Here is a 27,458-nt window from a genome sequence, read left to right as displayed (position 1 = left end):
TGCCACCATTAAGTCACTTCTAAACTTCACTATTTGTTGCTTTATTCACACTCTGCAGAACAATAATCAGTTATTCAGCCTTTTTTGTTCCACAGTAAAGTTGCCTTTATTTTAAACTGGTGAAGTCAGAATGAGGATAAAAGACGTGCATATACCTTACAATGTTTTAAGGACGCTGGACAGTCTTTGAAGCTTTCTGAAGTTTGATCTCATTTAATTACGTACAAGTAAAATAAAGACAGGGAACGGGGGCGGGAGATGCTGCGGGGAGCTGGCGACGAACTGACAGACGCTCGCTGGGCCCAGGCAGGGCTGGCTCCCGGGGCCGCAGCCGGCGGGCCCGGGCCCGGGGCTGTGCCGGACAAGCGGGGTTGCCCCGCCCCGCCGGGGGCACCGAGAGGCCGCGTGCCGGCCGCTACCCTCCCCGCGCGCCCCGTGCCGGCCCCAAAGCCCGCGGCCGTTGCGCGGTCGCACCGCGGCAGGTGCCGCCGGCAGGCGCACAATGGCGCATCCCACCGCCCCTCGACCGCACCGCACGGCAGCCCCGCCACGGAGAACGCGGCCTCCGCAGCGCCGCCCCTCGCCCTGGGAGCGCGGGCCCCCTCCGCGGCCGGCAAAGCTCAACCGAGCGGCGGGGTCGTGGGGCGGGCAGGGCACAGGCTGCCCCCGAGCGGGGGCAGGGGGAACCGCGCCGCGGCGCCGGGCTGCAGCCTCACCATGGCTCGCTCCTGGGACTGCACAGGGACCCAGCCGCCTGCTGCTCCTGCTCCGGGCCCTTCAGTGCCGCCGTCCGCCATCTTGAGAGCCAGGGACGCGGCCGGCGACGCCGCCACCGCCCGGAAGGAGACTCCGCCGTCACCGTCCGCTGCGCTGCGTCGCGCCCACAGCCCGCCCCCAGTGCAGCGCAGCGCAGCGCGACCCGCCCTGCGCGCATGCGCCGTGGGGCCGAGTCGGTCCGGGCTGAGGGGCGGCCGGGGAGGGGTCGGTGGTGCAGGGAGCTGTGCGCCCCGTGTCGGGGGCGGCAAGGCGGGGGAGGCTGCTGGCTGAGAGCGGGGGACGTCCGGCAGTCGAAGGCCGAGAGGTGCGGCGAGGCGAAGCGAACGCGGTCGCCTTGGCCCAGCCGGCCCGCTCAGGAGCGCTGTGAGGGGTTGGAGGGCAAAGCAGTTCCCCAGGATCTGTCAGGACTGTTGGCGAGCAAAGCTTGTGTTGATCCTGCCTGAAGTTACATGGATGAAGTTGCTCTGTAGGCAGTTAAACTGCACGGTGTGGGTGTTCACTTAGGGCCCTGCATAAATAGCAAGATAATAGCTTAGGTGATTTTCGCATGCACTGATGCAGATTCATACTACGTATATGTCTTCCATTTGGGCTAAGTAAAGGCAAATTTTTATGAACTTTGTACAATCATAGGAAGCAGCAGTAGCTTTGGGCACATGCCTGTCTCCATGGTCAATATTTTTTCTCCAAACCTCCTTGCTACAGCATGTTACAACTGTTTTGGGTGCTCTGTGTTTACTACTCCAGCAGATGAGAGCATTTAGGAAATTGGCTGATATGTGACCTGACCTAGGTACTGCTGGAAATTTTCCAGGTCATTGCAAAACAGTACAGTTATGCAATTCCCCATGTTTTTACCTTTCTAGGTCTGGGGAATGAGGCAAATAGCCTTCACTTTGGACCTTGCACAAATACATACAGACCAGCTATTCAGTTACTAATATCTCTCTTTTGAAGACAACTACCTCCTTCCATTGCCCTGCTGCGTCAAGCCTGCAAGCAGCTCTTCCATGTTCCTCAGTTATCAGTATGGATGGGATAATCTTTGCAGGTGACCTTTTCAAGTACACTCAATAGATTTTTCTCACTGTGCCTTGCCACCAGTACTCTCAGAGTTTGCCTCTTGTGTCTTCCACACATCTGACTGTAGCACTTCTGTACTATTATAGCTACCACTCATCTTCATTTTCAAAAGTGACTCCAGACTTATTTGGCTCATCAAAATCTGTCACTTAAAATCACTGTGTAGATATTGTCACTGAGACAGCTTTAGGCACGATATGTAAAAAAAGACAAAGTGAATTTTGCCATTGAGCCTGTGCTGAGTTTGCTGAAATTGAGGTAATCTTCCATGCAGTTAGAGTATTTTCTTCTTAGCTAGGACAGTCTTTTGTTTTGGATTTAGTTTGAAAATTGTCCTGGTTTTGTTAAAAACAAGTTTCTCTTTTAGTGAATTTGCCTGTCAGCTAAAGCTTTCCTATTAGCTGCATTTTCCTGGAAAACCAGACACATGTTTTGGTAAACATAGAGATGGAATGCGAAGTTATTGATAAGCATGGATGCACCTCTTGTGAGAGGGGCAACGAGAAACAAGTGACCAAGAAACTGACCAACGGAGTATAACATCCCATTCACATGAATACTTCATATAAAAGTGGGAGATCACAAGGATCTTGTCTCTTTTCCTTATGACCGACATTAGGAGAGGACCTTCCTAGTTGTCTCTGCAAACTGACGCCTACTGACAGACTGAATCCAGCTCCGGTTGGCTGCAGAGTCCAATCCAGGACTCTGGGTGCCAGCTCTGCAGTTGCTGGGACTTTCAAGATTGGTTTTGTATATTTTGTATTATTTTCTCTATTCTTATTAGTAGCATTAGTAAAACATTTTTAATTTTTCCAACTCTCTTCTCTCTGTCCTTCTTTCCCTCCCAATCACCTGTCCTTAGTGGGAAGGGGTAGAGAGGGAGGGGCTAAAGGGGGTAGGCAGGGGTGAGAGGAGGTTAACGGTACATCTACCATAGTTTTATTGTCACCCCGCAATCAAAACCTTCAACAAGAATAATGAGAGAGCATGGTGGGACAGAGTTAATGGTTTTCTTCCAGTAGCTCTCCAGTGTTTGGGATTTAGTATGAAAAGAATTTAAGAAGTCACCAATATCTTAGCTGTTGCTAAGGGCATGAAGGACTTTTCTGCTGTCCAGCTGCAGGTGCAAGATAGCCTCTGGAAGGGAACATAACAAGACAGCACCTTAGACTGACATCCCAGCTGATCAATGAAGTATTCTATACCATGAACGTCATACTCCATATATAAGCAGGAAGTTGCTGGGGCTGGCCCTTCTTCTTTGATGGCCACCATCTATGAGGGTTCTTGTTTTTGCTCCCGTTGACTGATCTTCATAACTTCCCTGCACCTGCTGTGATCTCCACGGTTTACTGCACTCGCTGTGCATGCAGTGTCTGCCCTCTGGCATTCATTGCCGGGAGCATACACTCTAGTGCACTAAGTATTGCTTTATATATTTCATGATAGTCATGTTATTGTTCAATCTTTTTTTATTCTATTAAATCTGTTTCCATTATAACCCATAAGTATTTCCTCCTGAAAGCTGAAGCTTTTCCATGCTAGAGCTAAAACAAAATGGTAGAGCTCCAGAAAGAAATCAAGCAAACCCTAGTTTTCAAGAACTCACCATTACTGGGGTTACTGATTGCTAACTGTTGATTTAAAAGCAGTTGTTTGGGGTGTTGTTTGTGGTAAAGAAGGAAGCAGACAAGCAAGATAGAAGGCAACTGAGAAAAACAAAGTAAACATGCATTAAGTCCCTGTCCTGGTTTTGGCAGGGGTATAGTTAGTTTTCTTCCTAGTAGCTGGTATAGTGCTGTATTTTGGATTTAGGATGAAAATAATATTGATAAAACAGGGATGTTTCCGTCACTGCTGAGCAGTGCTTGCACGGAGTCAAGGCCTTTGCTGCTCCTCACACCACTCCACCAGTGAGCAGGATGGGGGTGCACAAGAAGTTGGGAGAGGGTTGTGCCAAGACAGCTGACCCCAACTCACTAAAGGGACATCCCGCACCATATGATGTCATGCTCAGTATAAAAACCAGGGAGTAAGCTGTCTGGGGCAGCTGCTGCTTGGGGAGAGGCTGGGCATTGGTCAGTGGATGGTAAGCAATTGCATTGTGTATCAGTTGTTTTGTATATTCTGTTATCATTTTTATTTCCTATTTTTTTCTGTCCTATTAAATTGTATTTATCTCAATCCTCAAGTTCTACCTTTTTTCCCCAGTTCTCTCCCCCATGCCACCTGGGGGGTAGGCCAATGAGCAAACCACTGTGTGCTGTTTAGCTGTTAAACCACAACAGTCCCACAAAACAGTAGCCAAATTATCAAGAACATCTGAAAAAGGGTGTGATATATTAATGAAACTTAATAGATCTGAAAAATGTTTTTCTCGATCAATGCTAAAAATTAAATCTCTCTTTGTCCTATGATAAATTATATGAGAAGAGTCAAGATAATTAAAATTAAGCAATATTGGATTAAAACCTTCCAAGTCCAAAAAGTTGTTTGAGAATACATTAAATATCAAAGCAAACAGGGATGTAAAGTGACAGAAACTTTTTCAGCTAACCTCATGCTTAAGATGGTAAGTAAAAAAACCTCAACAGCAACTGCAGGCAGCAGTTAGGAAAGCAGAGAGTTGATAACAAAGAATAACATGCTAGTTTTGAAAGTGTACAGTTGTTATAGTATGCTTTAAAGTGGTGCATATTAAAAAAGTATATTCCAAGCTGCATAAAAAGACTTTTTATGTATGTTAGGAGAAAACAACAAACTCAATTACTTCGATTTATGATAAATACTGAAAGGAAAATGAGAAAAGGAAAAAAAAAAGGTGTTTACATGCTGTACATGCAAGGAAGTGGGACGAGACACTGACCACTCCTTACATCCTTTTTTGTCCCCACCGTTCTTGATTGGAGAACTGGCCCGAGGCCTCCTTACGGTACTACTCCTCAATCACCAAAATGCCCTAAGGACCAGGGCAGCCCGCACGTTTCAAATAACGCGCCGGTTTGTTGGGTTTTAGCCTTTCAGGCATTTCCAGTCCCCGGGGCAGCCTGCACGCTCGGGACCCGGGGCACGGGGGCGGCCTAGAGCCGCTCAGAGCTGCCCGGCCTGGGCGAGGGCGGCCGCGGAGCTGCGGGCGGATCCCGCAGCCCGGCCAGATAACAGCGCCCGCAGAAGGGGAGCGCTCCCCACCCCGCTCCCGCTGGCATCGGGCCTCCGGGCCAGCCACGGCCGAGCGGCAGGCGGTAGGCCGTGACGCGGAAGTGCTGCAGCCGGCGCTGCCGCCCGGGGCCGGCGCATGGTGGCGGCGCGGCGCGGGATGCTGAAGCTGGCTGCGGGGCTGCTGACCGCGGCCGCCGTGGCGCTGCTGCTGGATTGGTACGCACCTTCGGGGGCGGCGCCGCCGGTGGGTCAGCGGCTGCGGGCCCCTCAGCCTGCCCCCGGCGCGGAGGCCGCCAACCTGCTGTGGGCTGTGCAGGTGAGCGGCGCTCGGGGAGGGCTCGGGGACGAGCAACAGGCCGGTGCGAGGGGCGGCGGTTGGCGCCGCGCTGGGGAACGGCCGCCCCCCGCTTCTCGGGGCTCCGTAGCGGCGGAGGTGGCGGTGCCAGGCCACCGAGCGAGGGGCTGCTGCACTCTGCGGGGGGGGGCGGTGCTTCGGCGCCTGCCTCGGGTAGTTGTGCCCCTTGGCTGTCCCCCTTTGCAGTCCCAGAGGCTCGAGTCAATCCGAAGTTGCAGGTGTTTGGCCAGCTCACTCGACTACCCCAAAAATAAGGTGTGAGGGGTAGAAACTGGTAACTAAAACTCAGCTAATAATTACACTAGCCTATATAGTGCATCAGCACCCTGTACGGTATTATCTAATACCCCAGTGAGAAATGCAGCTCTGCCTGTCCTTTGCCCTTCCAAAAGTTACGTGGCCATGAAAATAGTTACATGGATTTTTATAGAGGGTGCTGGGCCAGTGCAAGAGTGATGTATCTTAGGTTAAATGTACAGAGCTTTGTTTCCACGCTGAACATAAGATCCAAATGGCATAGTCCTGGAAAGAAACTGTCACATCTAGATGCTTCTGTGGTCTCTTTTCTGACCCTTGGCCCCAGAGCATTCATGAAGCATTTAGCGTATAACTAACCTCAAGCTGTTCAGAGGTTTGCGGGTAATCAATGGCTGAGATGTCACTGGGGTTGCTCTGCAGTTCCTTCTAACAAATAGGCTGCTTTTACTATTTTGTGTTTATGATCAAACTCAAGGACGCTTTGGCTGAATGTATTAGCTGCAGGCAGTACTCTGTGTGCACAAGCTGACATATTATTAGTCTTTGTCTTCTCTGTGATTGCTATGTATTTTCAAAGTCATTTTTTTCAGTAATTTTTCCTTAGGTGACTAAAAGCTTATCTGTACTGCAGAACAGATTTCAAGATATGCTTGAGTTAATGTAGATAAAGCTCCTATCTTGAGTTGCTGTCTTGAAGAGAGTCAACTACAGCAGCATATAGCAGCTGTAGAGCTATGCTGATAAGCAGTGTATGCAGCTCCATACCTCTATTGCCATGTTCTCTCTGGTTGTGTTACTTCAAATGGAGTTCTCCCAAGGATAGGTCAGGGCACACCTAATTTTAGACTTGGCTTTACTTTCAAGTGGTTATGTTCTCTTTCAGACATGCCCTTTAACAGTTACTTTATCATTGACCTGACTTGGAAATTAATTAAGCACTAAATCCAGCATTGTGTCTGATGATGTTGTGGGAAACAGGCTTCAGGCTCCCTGGTGACTCCATAGGTCTAGCCTAGGTCACTGGACAAATCTCAAGATGATGGGTTCCTCCCCCAGCAATTCCTGCTTTGTTTTTCCTCCATCCACAGGACTGTCTCTTCTTAAACTGAACCAAATTGCAATCCTTGTACTTTAATCTTGTATTAATGGCTCTTTCATCTTTCTTATAGCAGACCTGCCTTTCTTACCCAGTGCCTAATAGGCTCTCTAGTTCAATATTCTACAAGCTTACAGCTGATTTTTCTCTTTCTGCCAGCTGGCTGCATTTTACTGTTGCTATAGGCCTTGTAATGCTCCCTTGTTAATGCTTGCCTTTTCTGAGCCACATCCTCTCTGAATAAGGAAAGTGGATGGGGATTTCTTCTCATTCCTAAGTCTCTTCCAACACATTTTGATGAAAGTTACTGCCTATGATGCAGTGAGAGAGGCTAAATTTCCACGTGAGTCAGAAGGAGGGAAAAGAGAAAAGAAATGCAGGAAGTGGGCTTTTACCTACATTTTTGGAAAATAAATAAGAGCATTACAAGTTTTTCCCTTTGTCCACTGACTTCCTTTTTATTGGGACATCTTTTGAAGTTAATTTAAAACAAAAACAAGCAAACAAAAAATAAGCTCCACTCCCAAGATTTTCATATTTCATGGATTTTAGTGATAACAGGAACTTAGCTGCAGCTCTCAGAAGTCTCAGGACACTGTAACTCTTAGAACTTACAAGAAAAGTGTTTTGTAAATCTTAAACTAGTATTGTAGTAGAGGAAAAATGTGGGAAGATCTCTGTAGAAAATCAGGCTTATTAAGGTAGTTTTACTGTACTCTTTAATTCATACCAACTTGACTATATCAATAAAAATGAAGTTAAAGATATGACTAAATTAAAAAACTGTATTCAGGCAATGTCTGGAAAAAGCTTTACAAGACCCAGTGTATTAAACTGAATGTAAAAACTAATGTTTTTCTTTCTCAGTTAGTGATATCATCAGATGGCCATAAGCATGTGTTCATCATTTTTCGAGCATCAAATACCATTTGTCTAAAGTGAACAGGATAGCTTATTGTTTGACTGAAGTGGAATGGAAAATAGAATTGAAAGGATTCACTCTAGATTTGTTTTGGACAGACCAGAAAAGCCACAATGTAGGAAAAAAAAAAAATCTTACTTTTCTTATTCTCCCCATCCTGCCCCATATGACTCTTCTGATGTGAGGGCTTTGACTGTTTCATTTAGATATGATCAGCATCTTTTACAGTTATGTACAAGTGATATCATCATTTATTGGGCAATCTTTGTTTTCATGAAGGCCCGTGGAATGGGACCTAAACATACTCATCAGCTCCATTAAATGCATGAGGAGAATATTAGAAAACCTTCCACCCAGCTAATGGAAGTGTCACACAATGTACTAAATTAGTTGTCAGTATGCTTCTAGTAATAGCTAACTTTAACCTATTCTTGCTTTTCAGAAATGCTTAGTATTCTCTCCTGCAACAAGACCACTGTATAATACCAGAAGCTCACAGAATTTAGAAGTCAACAGGCCACTTAGAGCCATCAAAACTTACTGTAGATAGCTAAGTATTTCCCCATGTTGTTGTATGTCCTTAGATTTAAGGAAATTTTCTTGATATACATGTGATGTTAGGGATTAGAGATGCAATATCATATGCTTGTTCTGCTTTTTTCTCCCCTGGTCATCCACTTCTGTTTCTGCCGGTATCCCTTATACTGATATGAATCGCTATGACCGCTCTTATGTTGCATGTACTTGGCTTTGCAGAACAAGCTGGGCAGCAATAACCCTCTGCTTGGGACAGTGTGTCATTTTTCTCTTTTGCAGGTATCAGATATTCATATCAGTAGATTTCGGGATCCCAAACGAGCTCCTGACTTAGAAAAATTCTGTTCTGAAACAATTGATATAATTCAGCCAGCACTTGTTCTAGCAACAGGTGAGCAATTCAAAAGTGTGAGTTTCCTGTTGAATGTGCTGTCAAAGGAAGAGCAAATAAGCAAAATTCTAGCATCTCAATAGGGAACTTTAAAGCCATATCGTATCTTAAGCAATGGAAATGGAATTGCAGCTGAAGATAGGCTGCTAGAAGCAGAAGAGAATAACTTAGAAACTCAAGAGAATTAGATTTTGTTCAGTGTCTTGAGTTTCATGGTGAGTTCTGTGTGTATTATATGTAACAAAAACATAATTATGCAATGTGACTATTGTTTCCCAATATTTGTCGCTACACCTTAGTCCTTGCTAGCAGCTACCTTCCTTCTTGTCCGCCTGGTTGTGATTCTCTGTCATTCTTTGTATTTGAAATTACAGAAGTGAGCAATGTCTCTGATTAGCCATTAAGAGCCAGTTCCTGTCTCAGAGCAATCCCTGCTCATTTGCAATAAAATAATCTGTGAATTAACATAAGATTTCATCGCTCCTTTCCATTTGAACGTATCATACCAAGACAGGTGAAATAAGTCTTGCCATTTCATTCAATAGCTTGCTATTGCTATTTAAATTGTTTTGGCAAGCAAATGAAAAAGCTTTGAGCCATTACTATACGCAAGGCTTTAGAATCTTAATGCTAGACCTCAACTTTTGTTTCTACAGAGAGTTGCTTATCTGCTGCTTGCTTTTTAAGTTAAGAGTTCAGAAATAGTTACCATTAATCTTTTAACTAGCAATGCCAGGAGGCTGTACTATATGAACAGAAATGGGAGTGGTTTGACCTTTAATTTGAGCTTGAGGGATACAGAAGGTGTGAAGTTAAAGCTTCTGTGACCAGAACCTTCAGGCATAATAAATGCATAACCATTTTCTTTACTTTGGCATGGTGTTGGTAAATGTGCTGCAGTGATGTGCTTGATAGATGTTTCAACACAGGCTGCTGCATGTGCATTGGAAGGCACTTAAGTTACAGCAACTTCTTGGACCAGATGACAGGAACATCCCGATTGCACAGAGGAGCCTGCAGCCACTTACATTATGGGGCCTGGATTGCGTGCTTGCCTAGTCACAGTATTTGTGTGAACTGTGTAGGCTTCTAGTCATATCTCACCTTTGTATGCTTTCAGGTGACCTGACAGATGCTAAAACAAGAGATAAACTGGGATCCGAGCAGGTAGAAGCAGAATGGAAAACTTACTGGTCAATCCTGAAGAGATCAAAGGTCATGGAAAAAACCAAGTGGATAGACATCAAAGGGAATCATGGTAAGAAGGGAATAAAACATCTCTTCCTTTCCTCTGATTACAGAGCTGGTGTAGGCAAGTTAGACTATAGTGGTAAAGTGTTAGTACTTACTAGCATGTTAGTGGTGGCTATGAGTCAATGGAAGGGCTTGCCATCCACGTCTGCTCTACTGAGGGCACATTTTGTTTACAGGCGATTACTGGAGTTTTGGTACCGGGGAAGTAAGAGACTTCTTTTGTTGCTTTTGCCTGGCAAGTGGTAGAAGATACCTCCAGACATTAGTTTCCGGGTCATTACTTTATATACTGTGTCATTTAATGGAAGGGCAAACTGTAACCTTACCCTACTGAAGAAATTGTTTCAATTTAAATTTCACAGGCTTACCCCCACAGGTAAGTTAAAAAGTAGTGCATATTCAGCAAGTAAATGAAATTTGTTTTCTTTTTATAGAAAGAACTCATGGAAATTTGTACACATCATGAGTTGTTGCTACATTCTAAGCATTCAAACACAAGTTTGAAAACCTTGTAGGCTATATAATCTGGCTATTACAGGAAGGGCAAAACTAGGAAGCCTAGCACTGGCGAAAAAAAAAGTGTATACTTTATAATATACAGTCTGTACATGACATTTTACACCCATTTCTCTATCAGGTTTCTGTTATCAGCCTTAATGGAGGCTTGGACCCCACTTGCAGAACAAACCTCCCCAAGCTGCTGTCTGTTTTACACATGCTATTGTCTGATGCTGTTGCTACTTTATTTTCCTTGAATGAGTTAGGTCTTAGTTACAGAGAATGCACTTAATCCAAAAAACTTCTGAAAAGCTTTATGGCCAAAGTGGAAACACATGGTTAGGTTTTAGCCACTAAATAACAATTTACGTTCCCACAGTTTTATGTTTGAATTGAAACTTAAATGAGAAAACTATTCCCACTTTTGGGTCAACTGCATCAAGTATATAATGTCTTCTCTGCACAGTTAGACAGCCTATTTGTCAAATATGGGGTTTAAAAAAAAAGCTCTTCAGTGCCTGCTGAGACAGCTTTATCTCAACATTAGGAAATAAAATACAAAGGTCAACAATCAATTTGAGGGTTTCTTCATTTCCTTTTTCTCTCCTTTACAGATTCATTCAACATTCCACACCTGGATAGTGCTCAGAATTATTACAGGTACTTTTATTTACCATACGGATGCCATTATATTTAAGGTCAAACTCAATAAACAATATTCTGTTTTCAGCTATCACATACATGCCTTTTCACTGACTTTCCTGTAGTCCGGGATCATATTTGCTATTCCCCCTCTCTTTTCCAGTGCCAGTTAATAGAACAGGATAGGTTGTGAAAATACAGAATTCTTTGCAGAGACTTCTTATCTCTTATTCCTCTCTGCTTTGTAATTGAGTATATTGTAAATCTGCCTGCATCTTGGAGATCGTCTGTCCATTAGTTGTCTAGTTTCCTCAGAACAGTGTGTGACCTATTTTTGTAAAACCAGTGTTCCCAAAGAATGCTTGTCCTCCTTAAAGTAGATGAAAAAAGAAAAAGAAAGCAAGAGAAAATTTCACTTTATGTTCTTTCTGCATGTCCAAAAGTGCCCTTCATGTCATATGGACCTGAATTTTATCTGAGCCATTTCTTCACATCTTAGTCATTTTAGAAAACTCAAGGTAAAGAAAAAAAAAAGCAGATAATGATGATTGGACAAATGTTCTTGAGGAACACACTTGAGATTTAAATGTGAAGATAGGTGAGGAAACTTTCCCCTCTTCAGCTGGCTCTTTTGCTTGTACATTGTGATGTTAGCCTCAGTTGTAACTCATGTTTCATTTCTCAGTTTCTTCTGCCCTTCACGTCCGAACACAAAATCTTGTCTCATAATTTTGATGGTGCTTTCAGCTTTGACTCTTTGGAACTCGAGGAGGACTTGGAAATCTAAGTTCTATTTTAATTCAGGCTCTTAAGCCATCCACTTTGCAATAAGAACACAGATTAAACATCTGATAGTTCAGTTTGCTTCAGTTCCCTATGGCCCAGCAGGAGCAGATACATTTTCCCATAAATTCTGTGGGATAGATCCTACAGCAGCTGCATTTGCAGGAGGTTGTGCAATTCACATGTGGATTTGTGATGGAGGGATGAATGCATGGTGCTAACAAGGCTTTTGGATGTGCTAGTGCAGTGCACCCCCCTGTACCTTTTGCCACAGATGTGGATACATGACAGTCTAGTATCAATCTTCCACTCTAGTTTAATGGTGCTACCAGAGGTCCTGGTGACACGTGTGGGAAGATGTAGCACTAGTGAATTTGCCCGATCATCCCTGAATTGTTGTTTGGCCTGGACAAGCTTACTGTTTGGAAAGATGGATGGATCACCTGCCTGTAGTCCACAATGAAGATGCACTGATAGCAAAAGGGATTGGAGAGGATTAGGGTGAACATTTAAAGAATTTTAGCCAACCTAATAATTTCTGAGTGAAATTCTGCGTCAGGTGAAAAAAGCTTTGCTTATTAATTGACAGTCTCTTGCTAAACAAATGTGTTGTCATAATGGTTTTTGCTTTATTATAGCCTGTCATCATAGCAAAATAAAGACACTTTAATGAGATTTGTCTTACTTTCTAAGGCAGAAGAAAGGCATAAAGAATCCTCAAAAGCTATTAAGCATCGCTAAAGGCAGAACTGTCTTTATCGGGACAATTTTATTGAAACGATGAATTAACAAAATATAAAGTTTAAGAAAATTTTTAGTAGATGTGCTACACTCTAGGAAGAAAGGAGATGGCAAAGTAAAATTAAGCCTTTTCTTCTGCCCCTGGGAAGTTAAACAGTCAAAAGGGCAATGTTTTTGGTTGTGTTTGGTTTGTGTTTGTTTTGTTTTGTTGTTTTTATGGGGTTGGTTGGTTGGTTGTTTTGGGTTTTTTTTTTTGTTTTGGGGAGTTTTTTGTATGAATGACAGTAAGATGCTGTCTGTTTTCCTTTATGTGATTCCTGAACGAATAATTCATTCATTGCTGTACCCCTTAGAGCACTGCAGCTTGCTGATATAAAAACAGAGGCTAGGAAAAAACACTTATTCAACACCACATTCTGATGTTCATTATGTATTAAAATGAAAGAAGGCAGCAGTTGTATTGAAATACAATAATATTTTTAACACAAAAACATGGATTCCTGTTTTATGTCCATAGCATGAGCAGAGGATGATTCAACTGTTACAGATATGCTAAGTGGGACTAAAGGCAGAAATTTTAGGATTAAGGTACTGAGCTGCCAGTTTTCTTATTGAAGTTCATGATATTCATACAGGTAACATTAGCTTCAAAAAATAAACATTGTGAAAGGGTCTTTATGGCATTGGAAGTATTGATTTGTATCTGAAGCTTGTTTTTTATATATTGGCTTTTATTCTCTTCAGGTCAACCTTTCTGTCAATTTTGTTGTTGATTCTGATTGGTGGAGCAATAGTGATATGAACTGCTTTCTGGGTGGTTGAGTTCAAACTATATTCATCTGAACTCAGGGATGTTTTAGCTTCCATATATCATGCAGGGAGTTTAAATTAAAAAAAGTAACCACACACAAAAAAACCAACCCAAAACCCCAAAAGAAAACGAAAAACATTCTCCCCAATTAAACCAAATAACTTTTAGTTAATCTCAGATTTATCCATGATCATTTTAGTTACAGGACTTGATTTCTTTGATATTTCTAGGTAAAAAAGGAAAAAAAAAGCTTTTTGAAAAATTCTTTCAGATACCAACAATAAAGGCTTTTTTTTCCTTTGCAGATCTCCTTTTATTAAGAATGGTGTAAGATCCTGCTGTTCTGTCATCTTGCCTATTAGTTTTGCATTGTTTATGCTGTCAGCCTATCCTTTATCCATTAAAAAGTACCATGTTGTTCATGGAAAATGTATTTAGGCTGACATTTTTTTGTATGTTTGTATGCTCACCTGCTGCTTGCCTTAACATGTGTTATGTGTTTTCTCTCAAGTACAGACTTTTCAGTGCCATTGATTTCAAGAAGAGACTTTACTGCAGTAACAGGATGGAGATAGATCTAATGCAGGAAATCTTGGACTTATATTATGCAGGTCATCTTTGTCATTGATGCAAGCTTTCCTAACAGCAATATTGCCATTTTATTTTGGCAGGAAATACTCCGCCTGGCATAAAGATGGCTCTTTCCATTACATCCACACCACCTCTTTTGGGAACTATTCATTCATCTGTGTGGATGCCACACTCACCCCAGGCCCTAAGAGACCCTTTAATTTCTTTGGAATTTTAAACATGGTATTAAGTTTTGCATTCCATTTTGCTGGCTGTTTTACTTCTGTAGTGGTTTGTTTGTGGGGTTTGTTTGTTTTATAAAGAAGAGTTAGCTGAAATATTTGTGTTCATCTGAAAGAGTCTTCATGTTTTTAAGTTATTATGCAGGTGGGACATTTATTTAGAAAAATGAATGTGTCACTTAACATTAGAGTATCTGTGTTTTCTCTCGTAAGAAATAATCCAGTACAAAAATGTCAAATTAGATATTTTAAGGACACTGTCGGTAGTTTCTTAGCATTTAGCTAGACTTGAGTGATAATTTCCTTATATGCTGTAAAGTTTAAAGAAAAAAAAAAAAAACAAAACACAAAAAAACAAAGCCACAAAGCCCCAAACTTTCTAATTTCACTCCTTTTTGGTTTGTTAGCTGCTTTTTTTTTTTTTCATGGATATTACTGATGAGAGAGTTGCACTTATCAATGGAATAATGTGAAAGATAATGCTATAAAGAAATGTGTCATTTATGAAAGTTAGGTCTGGTCTTCTGAGATCATAAAAATTATGGGGTATTTTTTTGAAAAAAATAACATTAATCCCGATGTTTAAATCACATATCATCTTAGATAACATTTTACTTCCCTTTGATTTTTCTCTGTAGTTTGTTGATATGCTGTTGTTCTTGAGATACTCTTCTGAAAGAAGCCTTGGCAAAGAATTACTGTGTTTTGGTAAACAGATGTCATATTTTGCCTGTGATAACAGCCTCAATGAGAAGTAAAATGTCCTCCCTCTAATCTTGTCTAAAGGAGGCTTGACATTTAGTTAAGGGTTTGTAAAGTGCTTGGTGGTACTTAGATGAAAGCTGATGTAGGATTGCCAAGTACTGTTCTCATTGTTTACTGTAAACCAAAGTGTGTGCAGTAGATTTGCAGACAAACTCTCGAGGAGCTAAGAAATGCCATTGAATCTAGAGCTCCTGTCCTTGGCTGCCATAAGTCAAGCATTTGCTTGCTAATTGCCCAGCAGCAGGAGTCCAGAGAGAATCATTTGCAGATTTTTACACAAAACTGAAGGTAAAGGTAGATACCTATTTATTAAGAATTAAACCTCTGCCAGGAATTTGAAAAATGAAATAGATTTGTATCAGTTATTTGATTGCATAGCTTAGGTAAAAATATTCTTAAAGCCCAAATTCATAAAGGTGAAGGGAATATAATCTCACTTAACAAACCCTTTACATTAACCCAGAATGGTATACTGAATCTATTCATTTTTAATATACCTTTATTTCTGTTTCATTTATTCATGCCCTTCAGAGTTTATTTTCAGGCAGGAGGGAAAAAAATATATTGGTTGTTCTCTGGGTTACCCTGAAGGATGATCTGCAAAACGGTGAAAGAGGGGATTTGTGTTCTTTTCTGATTATAGTTTTTCTGCCTGCTCTGTTAGACTTTGAGATGTTTGAGTCTCTCTGGACAGTAAGCGGTTGATTTGATATTGGAAATCAAACATGTAAAGGAGAGAAAATTTACCTGCTGCGTATAGTGTTACTTTTGCGTAACTTTAAGAGCAATGGCTGAGTAATATTTTCAAGATTCAGCATCATAGTTCATCCAGTTAAATGCCTGAAGCAAAGGGTGCACAGTTTCTGTGGTCTGACATGCCTATTAAAGGCCATCTAGCAACTCAAGAGATAGTAGGAATGATAATTGTAAGATAAGGATGTTTATAAAATCAACTCAAGCATGTCCTCTTTGACTGTATAAATAAGCAGTAGAAAGGATAGAAATCTTGTTTACCAAATTCTTTCTTTATATTGCACTTTTCCTGTATTCAGTTGCAAGGAAGGTGCTGAGTGTCTTGTTTCCACTTTTTTTTTCGAACACTGGATTTTAGGAATATATCTGGTGATACGGTTTGTCCATGCACTGGTCCCTAAAGCAACTGAGAGTATTCTCTGGAACAAAAAAAAAAAAAAAAAAAAAAAAAAAAAGAATTGCTTGCTTTCTGGTTTCTGTTTGCTATTCTTTCCAAATAGCCTGAATGTTAAACATGTTTGTTTGGTTGCTTGTTTGTCTTTCATACACCTGCCTGTTTCAGAATCAAGTGAAAGAGCTGTCGGTGATGGCAACAGAAAGTCTGCATAGCAATCACACTATCTGGTTTGGCCATTTTCCCACCTCAGTGATCATCTCCCCAGCCCCAGGAATACGAACATTAATGAAGTAAGATTTTTTTACCTGTGTGATTTCAGTCTGAAGTACATTTCTCGACTCTCCTAATACTTGCCTGTCACTTTTCAGGTTTTCTGCAGTGCCATTTTCTTCCCACCCAAATAATCACAATTCTTATGTTCTTGTCTTAGTTCTGCCACAGCCTATTTATGTGGACATCTCCATACACTGGGTGGGCTGATGCCAGTTCTGCACAGTCAACACCGTGGTGGTACTCTGGAACTCGAACTGGGAGACTGGATGGATAATAGGAGGTAAGGAAACACGATGTCAGCAAATTATTATATGGAGCCTACATGGTTATACTGTGACTCCTTTTCATGCTGTTTGGAGAGTTTGAAAGAAGCGTTAGATCTGCCTGACTGGTTATTACTGTTAATGCTTTTGAAAAATGTATCTCTGTGTAGGTCTGGGATTTCTTTCCCTACACCAACAATATGCTAGTAAATTAAGTAATTTTTTATTCATTCTTGATATTCAGAAATTAAAAAGAGGACATCTAAACATCCATTTAGTATGCATTTACACTTCAGAGTAGACAAATAAAATGTAATATAATAAAATTCAGCATCACTACTTCAAAATACCCATGCTCTGCACCAGTTGTTAGAATTTTAGAGACAAAGAAGTCTACTTGAGAAATGTTACTTTAACAACACATCAAAAGTGTCCGATGCCGTGTGGAATGTATAGTAGCATACTAACTTTTATTCTGCAGTAATGCCAAGAAAGATACTTGCATGCATACAGGAACAGAGCACACTGGGTCTTTGTCCATACTAGAGTACCTACCCAGACACTGTAGTAATGTACATGATATTTGAATTCTTTAACGTAACGTTAGTCTATCTGATTCATCTACAAAATTCAATAATTCTTGGCATTTGGAATTTTGAGTGGTGCTTCAGTGATTTATAATCAATGAACCTGATCAGAGGTAACCAGCTGTACAGTTAATACAGTGGAGTTGGTTAATACAAGATCAACTACAAAAGAGAATAAATGGAAAACAAAACAAACACGTTATCTTTAGGAACTTGGGAAGCATGGAGATCAGCTGTGTGTGCAGTAGTTAGTATCAACAATTTTTTTTCCCTTTCATTATAGGTACCGGATCCTTGCATTTGATCATGACCTCTTTAGCTTTGTAGATCTTAACTTTGAAGAATGGCCTGTAGTTCTCATCACCAATCCCAAATCCTTCCTCTACAGCAGTTCTGCTCATGAACCACTAGTGAAAATTCTTCATTCCACTCATATCAGGTACACTGTCATCTCTAGATTTCACAATATTTAACTATATTTTAATGGCTGGCATCTTGGTTGTAATGTACATCTATATTTACATGTATATACACAAAACCTTTTTTTTCAGATGCATGTGTCCACTGTTCTCAGAAGTCAGTTTTCTCTGTAATATTGTTCCTGAGAGGTCACTTTGTGTCATATCTGTGATAAAATGAGATCATATAGTAGTAATTCATATTCGTTTTATTTATGCATTTACTATGTAATCCATGTTATTAATCTCACATATTCACATTGCTTCTGCTGATGTCAGGATTTTGTCTGTGTATTTTTCTAAGTGTTTTCTCTATTCACTTCAGACTTAGCCTCTTGTGTTTCCATACAACCTGCATCTATAAAAACATCTTCAGCCTCTGCCAATTTTCATATTTGTTTTAAATCTCTCTGTCTTTCTATTTCTACCTTTTCTTTTTTTTTTATTTGTATGTGAAATTTCTGTGCCTTTTCCAACATCTTATATTTCCTGTTAGACCAATATGCATTAAATATATGGTTATATTGCATGCCCAGAGTTCCAATCAAAAGAAGATTGTCATACTTTTCAGTTAGGAAGCAGTATCGTACTAAGTCTATCTACTTTCCAGTTTCCTATTGAGAACCCTATGTGAACATTCTTATGGTTGTATTAAATATATGAACAGGTAGAATTGTTCACCGTAACTATATGAGACTCCCTTACTTGATTGAAACATGCTCTGGAATGCCTTTTGTGTTACCAGAAATGAAAGAAATTCTGTGTGCAATATATTGAGTCTGTATTAGTATTACTATTAAGATTTCTCTGAATATAAGCACTGCCAAGTGATACTGCATTTATTGGTGTCTCAGATCTGTAATACCAGTCTTGCGTTCCACTCCATTTCTCATAAATTCAGTTATGAAGACTGAAAGGTTATATTCTGACTAGCAAAAAGTAAAAAAAAAAAAAAGAAAAAAAGAATAAGTCAACAAGAAAAGAAAAAGAAAAAACAACCACCCCCAACAACAAAGGACTTTAGATAGAGAGAAGATATCTACAAGTATTGATTCTGTGTTTGCATGTGTGCAGGAGGATGCATCCCACTTGCATTAGCAAATGTTCTGACAGCAAGAGTTCTAAGATTATTTCTGCCAAGACATGAGGATCTCTGCCACTTTTTCATCTGTTCCACAAATCAGTTTACTCTCCTATTCTTTTGTACAATGCCATACAAAACTTCGGGTTTTAACTGTAGGAAAGAGCTACCACGTTACTATTAGTCTACAGATATTTCACTGGTTTAATTTCTAACTCTTAAGTACAAGGTAGTGTAATCTTTAGGGACTTCTCTTCAGGAAATAATGACAATCTGCAAGTCCTGTAACAAATCTGTTTATTTTGCTGTTTATTTACTCCTTAGAATTCTGGCCTTCTCTCCTTCTGCCATTATCTCTGTCAAAGTCTATATAGATGGAGTTCACTTGGGGAATGCATATCAGGTGTCTGGCCCTCTCTATGTGCTGAGGTGGAGTCCACAAAACTACAGTGAAGGGTTTCATCACATAGATGTGACTGTCCAGGTAAAGTACCTGTTGGCATTCTTTGTACTGAAATTTTATGTTGTCACGTCTGCTCCATCACCCTTCTGTATCTGCATAACTAGGGACAAAATACATGATGACAGACTAACAGACTTCCTTCCTTATTTGTCTGATTACAAAACCCAAAGGATTTATTACATTAAAAAAACACTGACTGCTGAGCACTAAAACATTCATAAAGCATCTGGACTAAAGAAAGGATTATTATTTTTCATGAGAAACATAATAGGACATGACAGAGGAGCAAGTAATTGGTCAAAAATAAATTATTTTGAGTAACAGGCAACAACTTTTAAGGTTGTCCTGGAAAAAAAATAATCATGCTTAAAGAAAATAGGAAGTAGCATCATGTTAGTTCAGAAGGCAAAGGAACTAGAGCTGGAAGATTGGAATGCTGTCTTTGATTATAATTGAAGTTCCTTACATGATCTCTTACAGGCTGACATTGAACACAGTTTCTGTTTCCCAGAATGTCAGACCTAACTGATTTTAGATTACTGGGTGAAAAAAATGTTTTTCAGTTAATGCTTCTGTTCTTGGTACTATGTTTCATTTTTGTACTTTCAAGTGGCCTTCAAAGAACTCGATCAGACTGTTGTAACATTCTGCACATTTGCACAATAGTAACGGGAAAGCCGGCTTTGTCCTGCTTGCTGGAACCCAGCTAGGCATTATTTCTCACAGGACAAGAATGATACTGCCTTTTTTATTAATGGCCTTTCTGTATGGCCAGTCTTCTACCCCCTCGCTTGTTACTGAGTTCTGTGATGCTTTACTTGTGAGAGCTGTATTTCATGAGTGGTTTCGTTTTTGTTTTTTTTTTTTTTGTGATGATGATGAAAGCATATGCACAAAACTGAGTAACATTTGAAGAGGGTTATACAGGCCTGCAGAGCAGTAGTTTGTTTGCAAATACAGGCTTGTTATCAGATAACTGGATGGGGGTTTAAAAAAATTAATTTCCTTTCCCCTCCAGTCATAAATCACTATTACATCTAGTGACTGAATAGTTTTGGATAAGCGAGGAGGATGAAGCATTAACTTGAGTTAGGTACCTGGAGAAAATATGAATACTACAATTGCTGTATATAGTTTCTAGGATTGTCCAAATATTGTCTCATCTGTAATCACATTAAACATACTGAATCCTTTACTATAAATAAACCATTTTATATGTACTGGAAGGTAAGGTGCCAGTGTTACACATGCAGAAATATCAAACTGTTGAACAAATGTAGCAGTGTTACTGTTTATCAATATCAATTTCTATCAAATATGCCAGAAAAGTAGCACAACAAAGCTTCAAAATATTTTAAGATGATCTGTTATCTAGAATTGAGCTTTCAGAAAACAACTGGTGATGGTGGCAAATAAGTGTCACTGTCTTCCACAAGGTGCTGAATCTCGACCAGGATCTACTTCATACGTAGCACTTTTAGAGTATGAACTTACAATCGTCAGTTTACTTGAAACTACGAAATTCTCACTAAGTAATCTTTTGTAGGTAAATGTATTTAATACAGCATTATACCAGACATGCATGCATCAATTGGATCTTTCCAGAAAAGCTGCAATGATAATTAGCAACTTCAATTAGATATTTTGTGCACTACTGGTATCTAATTGCTCTCTTGTTTTATATCAATCTAGGATGCTGCAGGAAGAATTAGCACCCGGGGTCATAAATTTGCTATGGAAGAAAACCTCTCTCGTAGATTTGGCTTTTTGCAATCTCTTATTCTTCTTACTGACCACTATGTTCTAGTAAGTACTTTCAGCAAAACAGCTGTCACTCTGTGTTGGTTTCCCTGGAGACTGCAGGAGGCATTTTCCTAGTTCCTGATAGGCTTGAATACATTTTGCTTTTTCCAGATATGACTCCATTGGAATTTCACAAATATTTCAAGTTTCCTTTCTCAAATTGCACACTTCAAACTTGAGTGTGTGGCAATGGTTCATGCGAACAGTTGACTTCGTGGATTTAGTCACAATTGTCCATTTTTGGGCACAGGTATACCCACATTTTGTGCAAGCAAGAAATGGAAAAGAAGCTACTGGAGGTAGCAGAAAGAAAACTTCACTGTGATCTGTTGCAATATGTGTCCTGGTAGGAATGCTGGAAAAAGTCTCACAGCAGCTGCTGACATTATAGCTTGCTCTAGTGAAAAGGAAGGCAAAATTCCCAGTTCCAGGTCATATCCAGAAGTGTTACAGCTCAGTACATGCCAAGAAGGCATGTCATAATAGTTTAGGTGCACTTATAGAACAACATAGGACAGTCCACGTGACTGTAGATAGTATCATGATAGGCTCAAAATTATGTTAGTGTTGTTAATCAGTAACCGATACTGTCCACAATGTTTTGAACTGCAGTTCTATTCAGTACAGTGCTCAGAAGATGTTTTCCATAGGAAGTGTGTTTACACTGTTTCAACAGATGTGTTTTACACACCTCATTTTGGAAAGATCCAGGTCTATCACTTTCAGCCATCCAGCTGAATTCAAGTCAGTAAGATACAAGTTAAATAACTTAGAAACTCTTAAGTTTATTTTGACTCTTCAGTTCAATTACACCGTCAAGATTTGAATATGTATTTTAGTTAGAAATCTTTGTCTCATCCTATCCATGTCCATAAGGCATCCTCAAAGGCAGCTACTGCTCCAGGGCTGGCTTAGAATTAAAACTCTGTTTTCAGGCTCGTGTGCTCTTTGGACTGATTGTGCTGATTCAGGTCGCCTTGCTTGTTATTTTCAGATACCTCCAAAAGCCAGCGCTCAAAGGTATGAGCCGATGTTTGTCTGTGGGTTTGTTTTGGTTTGGGTTTTTGTTGGTTTGGTTTGGCTTGTTGTTGGTTTTGGTTTTTTTTTTTACTATTCATCTGTATGCTAACAGTATCTAAGTAATTGTGCTGTTCATCACCATATGCATTTTGCATCTAGTACTGTGGAGTTTCATTGGGTTCTCTGAAGCTGCCGTTTTGCTTTTAAGGGGACCCAGAAAACCTCCAATATATCAAGTAAAGTAAATTAAAAACTAAAAACTTGATCAGGTGTCTTTGTTTAAACAAAAATCCAATTAATTGAAGTCTAAAGGTTTGATTTTAATTTTCTCACTGAAGAATCCAATGCGGAGGGAAAGGAATGTTTTATTTTGTATTAGTTCTGTATGTGTGCTTGTTTCACTACAGCTGGCACAGAATTATCTGTCACCTGAGTGGAGAAACAGATTTCTGTCTACAAAAATAATTTTTGTTAATCTTTGCAAAGAACATGAACAGGCTTGGGTCATTCTCAAAATAATATTAAGATCAGTTTTGTCGTAAGTTGCTACTTTGTTTGTGACGAATCTGGTAAATTAAAACTAATACTGTTAAGCTCTTGGTGTTTATTCTTTAAACAATTGTTTGAACCACACCTTACTAATGAGATTTTTCTGGAGGCCACCTCCCTTCCTATTCATGTCAGTGTATGTCCCTTCCTTTATAGTCATAATCACGTAGCATCCTACAGCAACTGCTTACATAGAAGAAGAGATTTTCAGTGGCCTATTTTGGAACTTGGCAACTAAAAATGAAAAGAGCTAGCACCCTGTGATCAGCAAGGTCCCTGTAGACTGTGACAAATGTTTTACAAATTAGAGAACAAATTTGTTAGAGCTGTTGATCTCCAAAGGTCAAACTTGTCCTCTGGGGATTTAATGCTTTGTGAGAACGGCAGCCACATAATAGGTGAAACTCTAAAAACCAGCATTTATAGGAAGGCTCTGTCGATCTCAACCTATGAATTGTCTGCTTCCGTTAGAAAATTAATATTGCTCTTTTTTGCCAACATCACACGCTTGTCAGAATGCTGCCATTTTAATACCTAGCCTTCATTTTATCTGAGTTGCTATCAGATCTCACCAAGTAGATTTAACCAAAGAAAATCCAGTTAATCTAGTCCATGCTGACCTGCCTTTTTGGCTTTGCACAATTACTGTTTTGAATCTCTTACTTTTCACTTAGTATGAACTTTCTCCACGTTCTTCATTCTAGCTCACTTAATTTTCTGGGTATAGAATGGTCATTCAGTTCTATTTACTTACAGTAAGTGTACTTAGTTAGAAGGGCAGCTTCTTCTGCTGTTTTTAACATAGATTGTTATATTTATTGGTGCCTTTGAGTTATCACAGTAATAGCAGAAATGAATTCCCTTGTGTTTGTTCTGTAGACATACCAAATATTAATTTTATATTTCTTGTTTATAGAATGAGTAAATAATGTACAGATTTGTTTCAGAAAGACCAATATTTTATATATATACATATATATGTGTGTGTTGCAATCTGAATCAAGTGTATTTTTCTTATATTTTATCTCTGTTTAGAAAAGCCAGGATTACTTACTCTGACCTCGTATTCCCTTCATGTCTTTAGTAAAACAAACATCTTTTATTACTCCATTCTGGTTCTGAATTTATACACTGTTCTGGGTAAGTAACCTAGAGTACTGGAGGACATAAATTAGTGTTTTTAAATGACACATCAGATCCTGATAAAAAATGAGACTTCTAACATCTTGGAGAATCTACTGAAGCTACAAAATCTATGTGGAACTTGAAAAGTTAATGTTCAAAGAGACTGAAGGTTTGTTTGTAAGAGCCCAACTTAGAAGCCTTAGAATTAATTAAACACTTACATTATTAAATTACTCTGAAAGCAGGTGAGTATTTAAAAATTTAATTTGTTTTCACTTATTCTTTGAATAAGATCTGTTTGTACCTTGGTGTAAAATGAGTATATTGAAGGTACATTGCACATGACATGTTACTAAGACATATTAATTTTAGCTGATTTCTCCACTGATACAATGTTGCTAAAATAGTTGCTTCCTTGGCAGTCAGTGTAGTATGCACAACATAGTGCAGCCTGCCTGTTTCACTTCTAAGCTCAGCCATGCTGGAATTGTTCATGACCATGTATTTCATTTTTCTTACTGTAATTCTGGGAAAAGGACAGCATTTGAAAGGATCTATCTTTTTGCTTCTCCGATATGAAAAACATTATATGTGGTGTTGAAAATTGTCACAGAGATGAAATCATCTTTTCTTTGCATGCCACAGCTCAGTGGTCTACCATGGTATCTTCACATCAGGAACATTCATCAGATTGCTGTTTGTTGAAGATGAAAACATTAGGTTTATTACTATAGACCAGCAACAGAGAAGTTATTTTCCCCTGTTAAGCACTTTGTGCTCAGCAGTACAAAGAGCAATGTGCAAAAGGGCCATGTCTAGATTGTATTGTCTGATGGTGCTGTATGTTTGGTTTCCTCTCTTTCAGGACCGTGGTTTGTAGGTGAACTGATAGATGGCCACGTGGGGGCCTGTTTTTCCTTTGGAGTGTTTGTCGGTGGTTCCTTCTTACAGGGCAGTCTGACATTTGCGGTTGGCATTTTACAGGTACATTTTTATAAAAATCAAGGCTGACAAACTGCTTTCTTCAGGGACCTTTTTCCTGATTTTTTTTGGTAATAGTTTTATAAAGCAAGGTTTCTTGGAAGGATAGAGAAGATGAGTGGCCATGCCTGACTACAACAGCTCTTTCTTACCTTTCTACAAATTTAAAGGACCAAAAGGAAGGTAGTGTGTTATTTTCTCAAACTTCTCTTTTCCTCTGTTTGGTGTTGCTTTGGACTCCCTGGATGTCTGGATTAGAAGTCATCTCTACAGATTTACCACTCTAATTTTTTTCCAAATAACCTTTCAGATCAGTAGGTGTCACTTCCCGAGTCCAGTTCTTCCAGTAGTCTGACGTGGCTGCCCTCTGGCTTTTCCAGCTGCCCTTAGTCTGAAAGAGAAAGAGCAGTTCCTTGGCATGTAAACCAGACCCAAGCTAATGTTGCCTCCTTTATGGTCCCTCCGTTATGCCAGTGCTAACACTTGTCTGACACTGCACTGAGCTGGGTCAGAGAGCTAAACTAACATAAGGACCTTCCTTTTTTCCTGTGCTAGTACTTTGCCAAGTCAGACTCCCTGAGCCAGCTCCAAGAAAGGTCAGATGCATGTCAGTGCCTCCCACTGCAAAGGAGGGCACAGGAATGCTCGACCTGGGGCTGCGGCACAGGCAGCTTCAGCTCCATCAGCTGCAGTCTTGGAGTTGCATCCTGAGGTTCCAGCTCTGGGAATTGTACTCACTACTTAGAATAGGATGGTTTTATGTGCTCCATGCCCTCAGGTATGTTACCCAGAACACCTGGCTTGCTCATCGTCTTGTTTTTCTCTGCTCTTGTTTTCAGATGTTGTTTTTCAACCTGCCCTTAATGGCCTATCTGTGCTGGTGCCTCTTGCTCCGATGCCAGGGTCACAGCTTCCGTTCTCACATCCGTCACGTCCGACGCCTCACAGCTGTGCTCGTTCACCTGGCAATGACCCTCCTTCTGGCTTGGCAGGTCTATTCCTGCTATTTCCTGCAGCGAACCTACGGGACCTTGGCTTTCTTCCTCTCCCCAATGAGAACGTGGCTGGTGGTGCTGGCCTCCGCTCTGATTTATAAAACCTGGACACTGAAATCATCTGCACTCAGAACTTACAGGGTAGAAATGAAAAACTCTCAGAGCTTCTGACGTACAACATAAGTATTCAAAGTTCTTTGACTTACAAACTGTGAAGGCACAATCTATAGTTTTGGGATGCTGGAAATCCATACAGCCCAACCATTAGCTGGTAAGATCTGAAGCTGCACCTGCACTGCTACAGAGCTGTATTAAATAATAAATGTATTACAATATGTATTTTATACTTTTATTGTATTATACATATGCAGTATACTGTATAATACATGTTATATAACACACTTATACGTTAATACAGTATACAGTAAATGGTATAATAATTTCTATAATTGGGGGTTTTGTAATACAGAAGATAGGTATGTCTGTATGGATCAAAAAATGCAAATGTTTGCTCATTACCACCATGAATGGAAAAATACTTCTAATTCATTAAATTATTGATTTTTATAATGCTGGAGAAAATGAGCATAGATCTTGATAATGAGCTCCAGGGTTTGTGCTTAACTTTGTTTTTTATTTCAAGAGTTACATCTGTTTGAACAAGACTAACTACAAGACTATGCCAGATGTCTTTATGAAGTGGTGGTTATTGCAAAGGTGCTGTGGTGGCCTTCACAGTAAGAGTCCTACGCTTATAGACTTTGTCAGGGCACAGTGCTATGTATGAGCAGTTTCTAGGCTGTTAGGTGTGTATATGTGTATTTGTGTTTATGTTTACCTGAGCCATGGCCTATTGATCTTGTCAAATAGCTAATTAACATGCTCTCTCTCTGGGAAGAAGTAGTTTTGTTTTCCACTGCTGAGGCTGCCAGTTTTACCACACCTGACCAGTGAAAGGCCAGCGAATGATGAGTGTTGCCAGGATTCCCAGCTGTAGTCAGAGTTCACCTTAAAAGCAAAGAATGGAGACAATGTCCTCAGGATGGGAGAGCCCAAAGGAATCCTGTAAGCGAGGGGGTCAGGGCTGCATTTCTGGGTCTCAGTCAAACGCACTGAAGGGTGACGTAGGAAAACTTATTTAGTGTCAGTTTTTCTAAGTTTAAAAACGATATAACAGTTACACTTATGAAGAATGTAGCGATCCAGAGCCAAGAGAGCTGAGGTGCCTTTATCTATAAAGGAGAACACTGGCCTGCTTCGCAAGTCTGCTGTGAGTGGAACATTTAAAATACTTTAGGTAATTTTACATAACTTATTCATGGCTCCTCAAGAAAAAAGAGGGGTAACTTATTTATGGCACCTTAGAAAAAAAACAGCAGTGACTGCAGTAGAACACACAGGAAAATAAATCAAATTGGAAGAAAATATTGATTACAATTAAGACTTTTTGGTATTTCTAAAAGATGAGTTTTCCTATTCCTTAATTCCTGTTCTTCAATAGGAGAGTAACCACTCTCATTTGTGTAAGTTAAATACACTGTTAAGAAAATACAGAATGTCATTTCTTGCTACATAAGTTTGTTTTGCAAAGTTGGTAGAAAATCGAAGAGACAGGGCACAAAATTTACTTGTGAGAAATACAACTGAAAAAAAAAAAACACCTGACATTTCACAAATTACTTGTATGTGATCAGGGAGCATAATAAGTGGCAATAAAATACTTCATATCTATACCCTGTGACAAGACCCTGTTCTGAAATGAGACATTTTGGTTGTGGTAGTAGCAGTTGATTGAAATGTAATAAAATCTCAGTGTAATCACA

At 40.1% G+C, this 27,458-nt stretch overlaps 2 protein-coding genes across 3 annotated transcripts in view; one reads left to right on the top strand and one right to left on the bottom strand.

The window, feature by feature from the left end:
• Positions 1-888, bottom strand: part of UBR1 (ubiquitin protein ligase E3 component n-recognin 1) — a 124,825-nt gene extending 123,937 nt beyond the window's left edge. The window contains exon 1 of one of the 2 annotated variants that reach the window (XM_082057762.1): positions 717-888. In XM_082057762.1, coding sequence (XP_081913888.1) covers positions 717-797 — 81 coding nt within the window. In that variant the 5' untranslated portion in view covers positions 798-888. The remainder of the gene's footprint in view (positions 1-716) is intronic. The other variant, XM_082057761.1, reaches the window with a different exon arrangement.
• A 3,935-nt stretch (positions 889-4,823) lies between these two features.
• TMEM62 (transmembrane protein 62) lies at positions 4,824-27,458 on the top strand. The gene is made up of 14 exons (XM_082058861.1): positions 4,824-5,338; positions 8,470-8,581; positions 9,702-9,839; positions 10,948-10,993; positions 13,982-14,123; positions 16,203-16,327; positions 16,468-16,590; positions 17,444-17,599; positions 19,024-19,183; positions 20,855-20,968; positions 21,901-21,985; positions 23,570-23,674; positions 24,525-24,643; positions 25,480-27,458. Exons 1-14 carry the CDS (start codon positions 5,159-5,161, stop codon positions 25,804-25,806), a joined length of 1,932 nt encoding a protein of 643 aa, XP_081914987.1. The 5' UTR covers positions 4,824-5,158; the 3' UTR covers positions 25,807-27,458.

The sequence above is a fragment of the Streptopelia decaocto genome (assembly GCF_964273445.1).
Source record: "Streptopelia decaocto genome assembly, chromosome: 7".
NCBI lineage: Eukaryota > Metazoa > Chordata > Aves > Columbiformes > Columbidae > Streptopelia > Streptopelia decaocto.
This window is presented reverse-complemented; position numbering and strand designations above follow the sequence as displayed.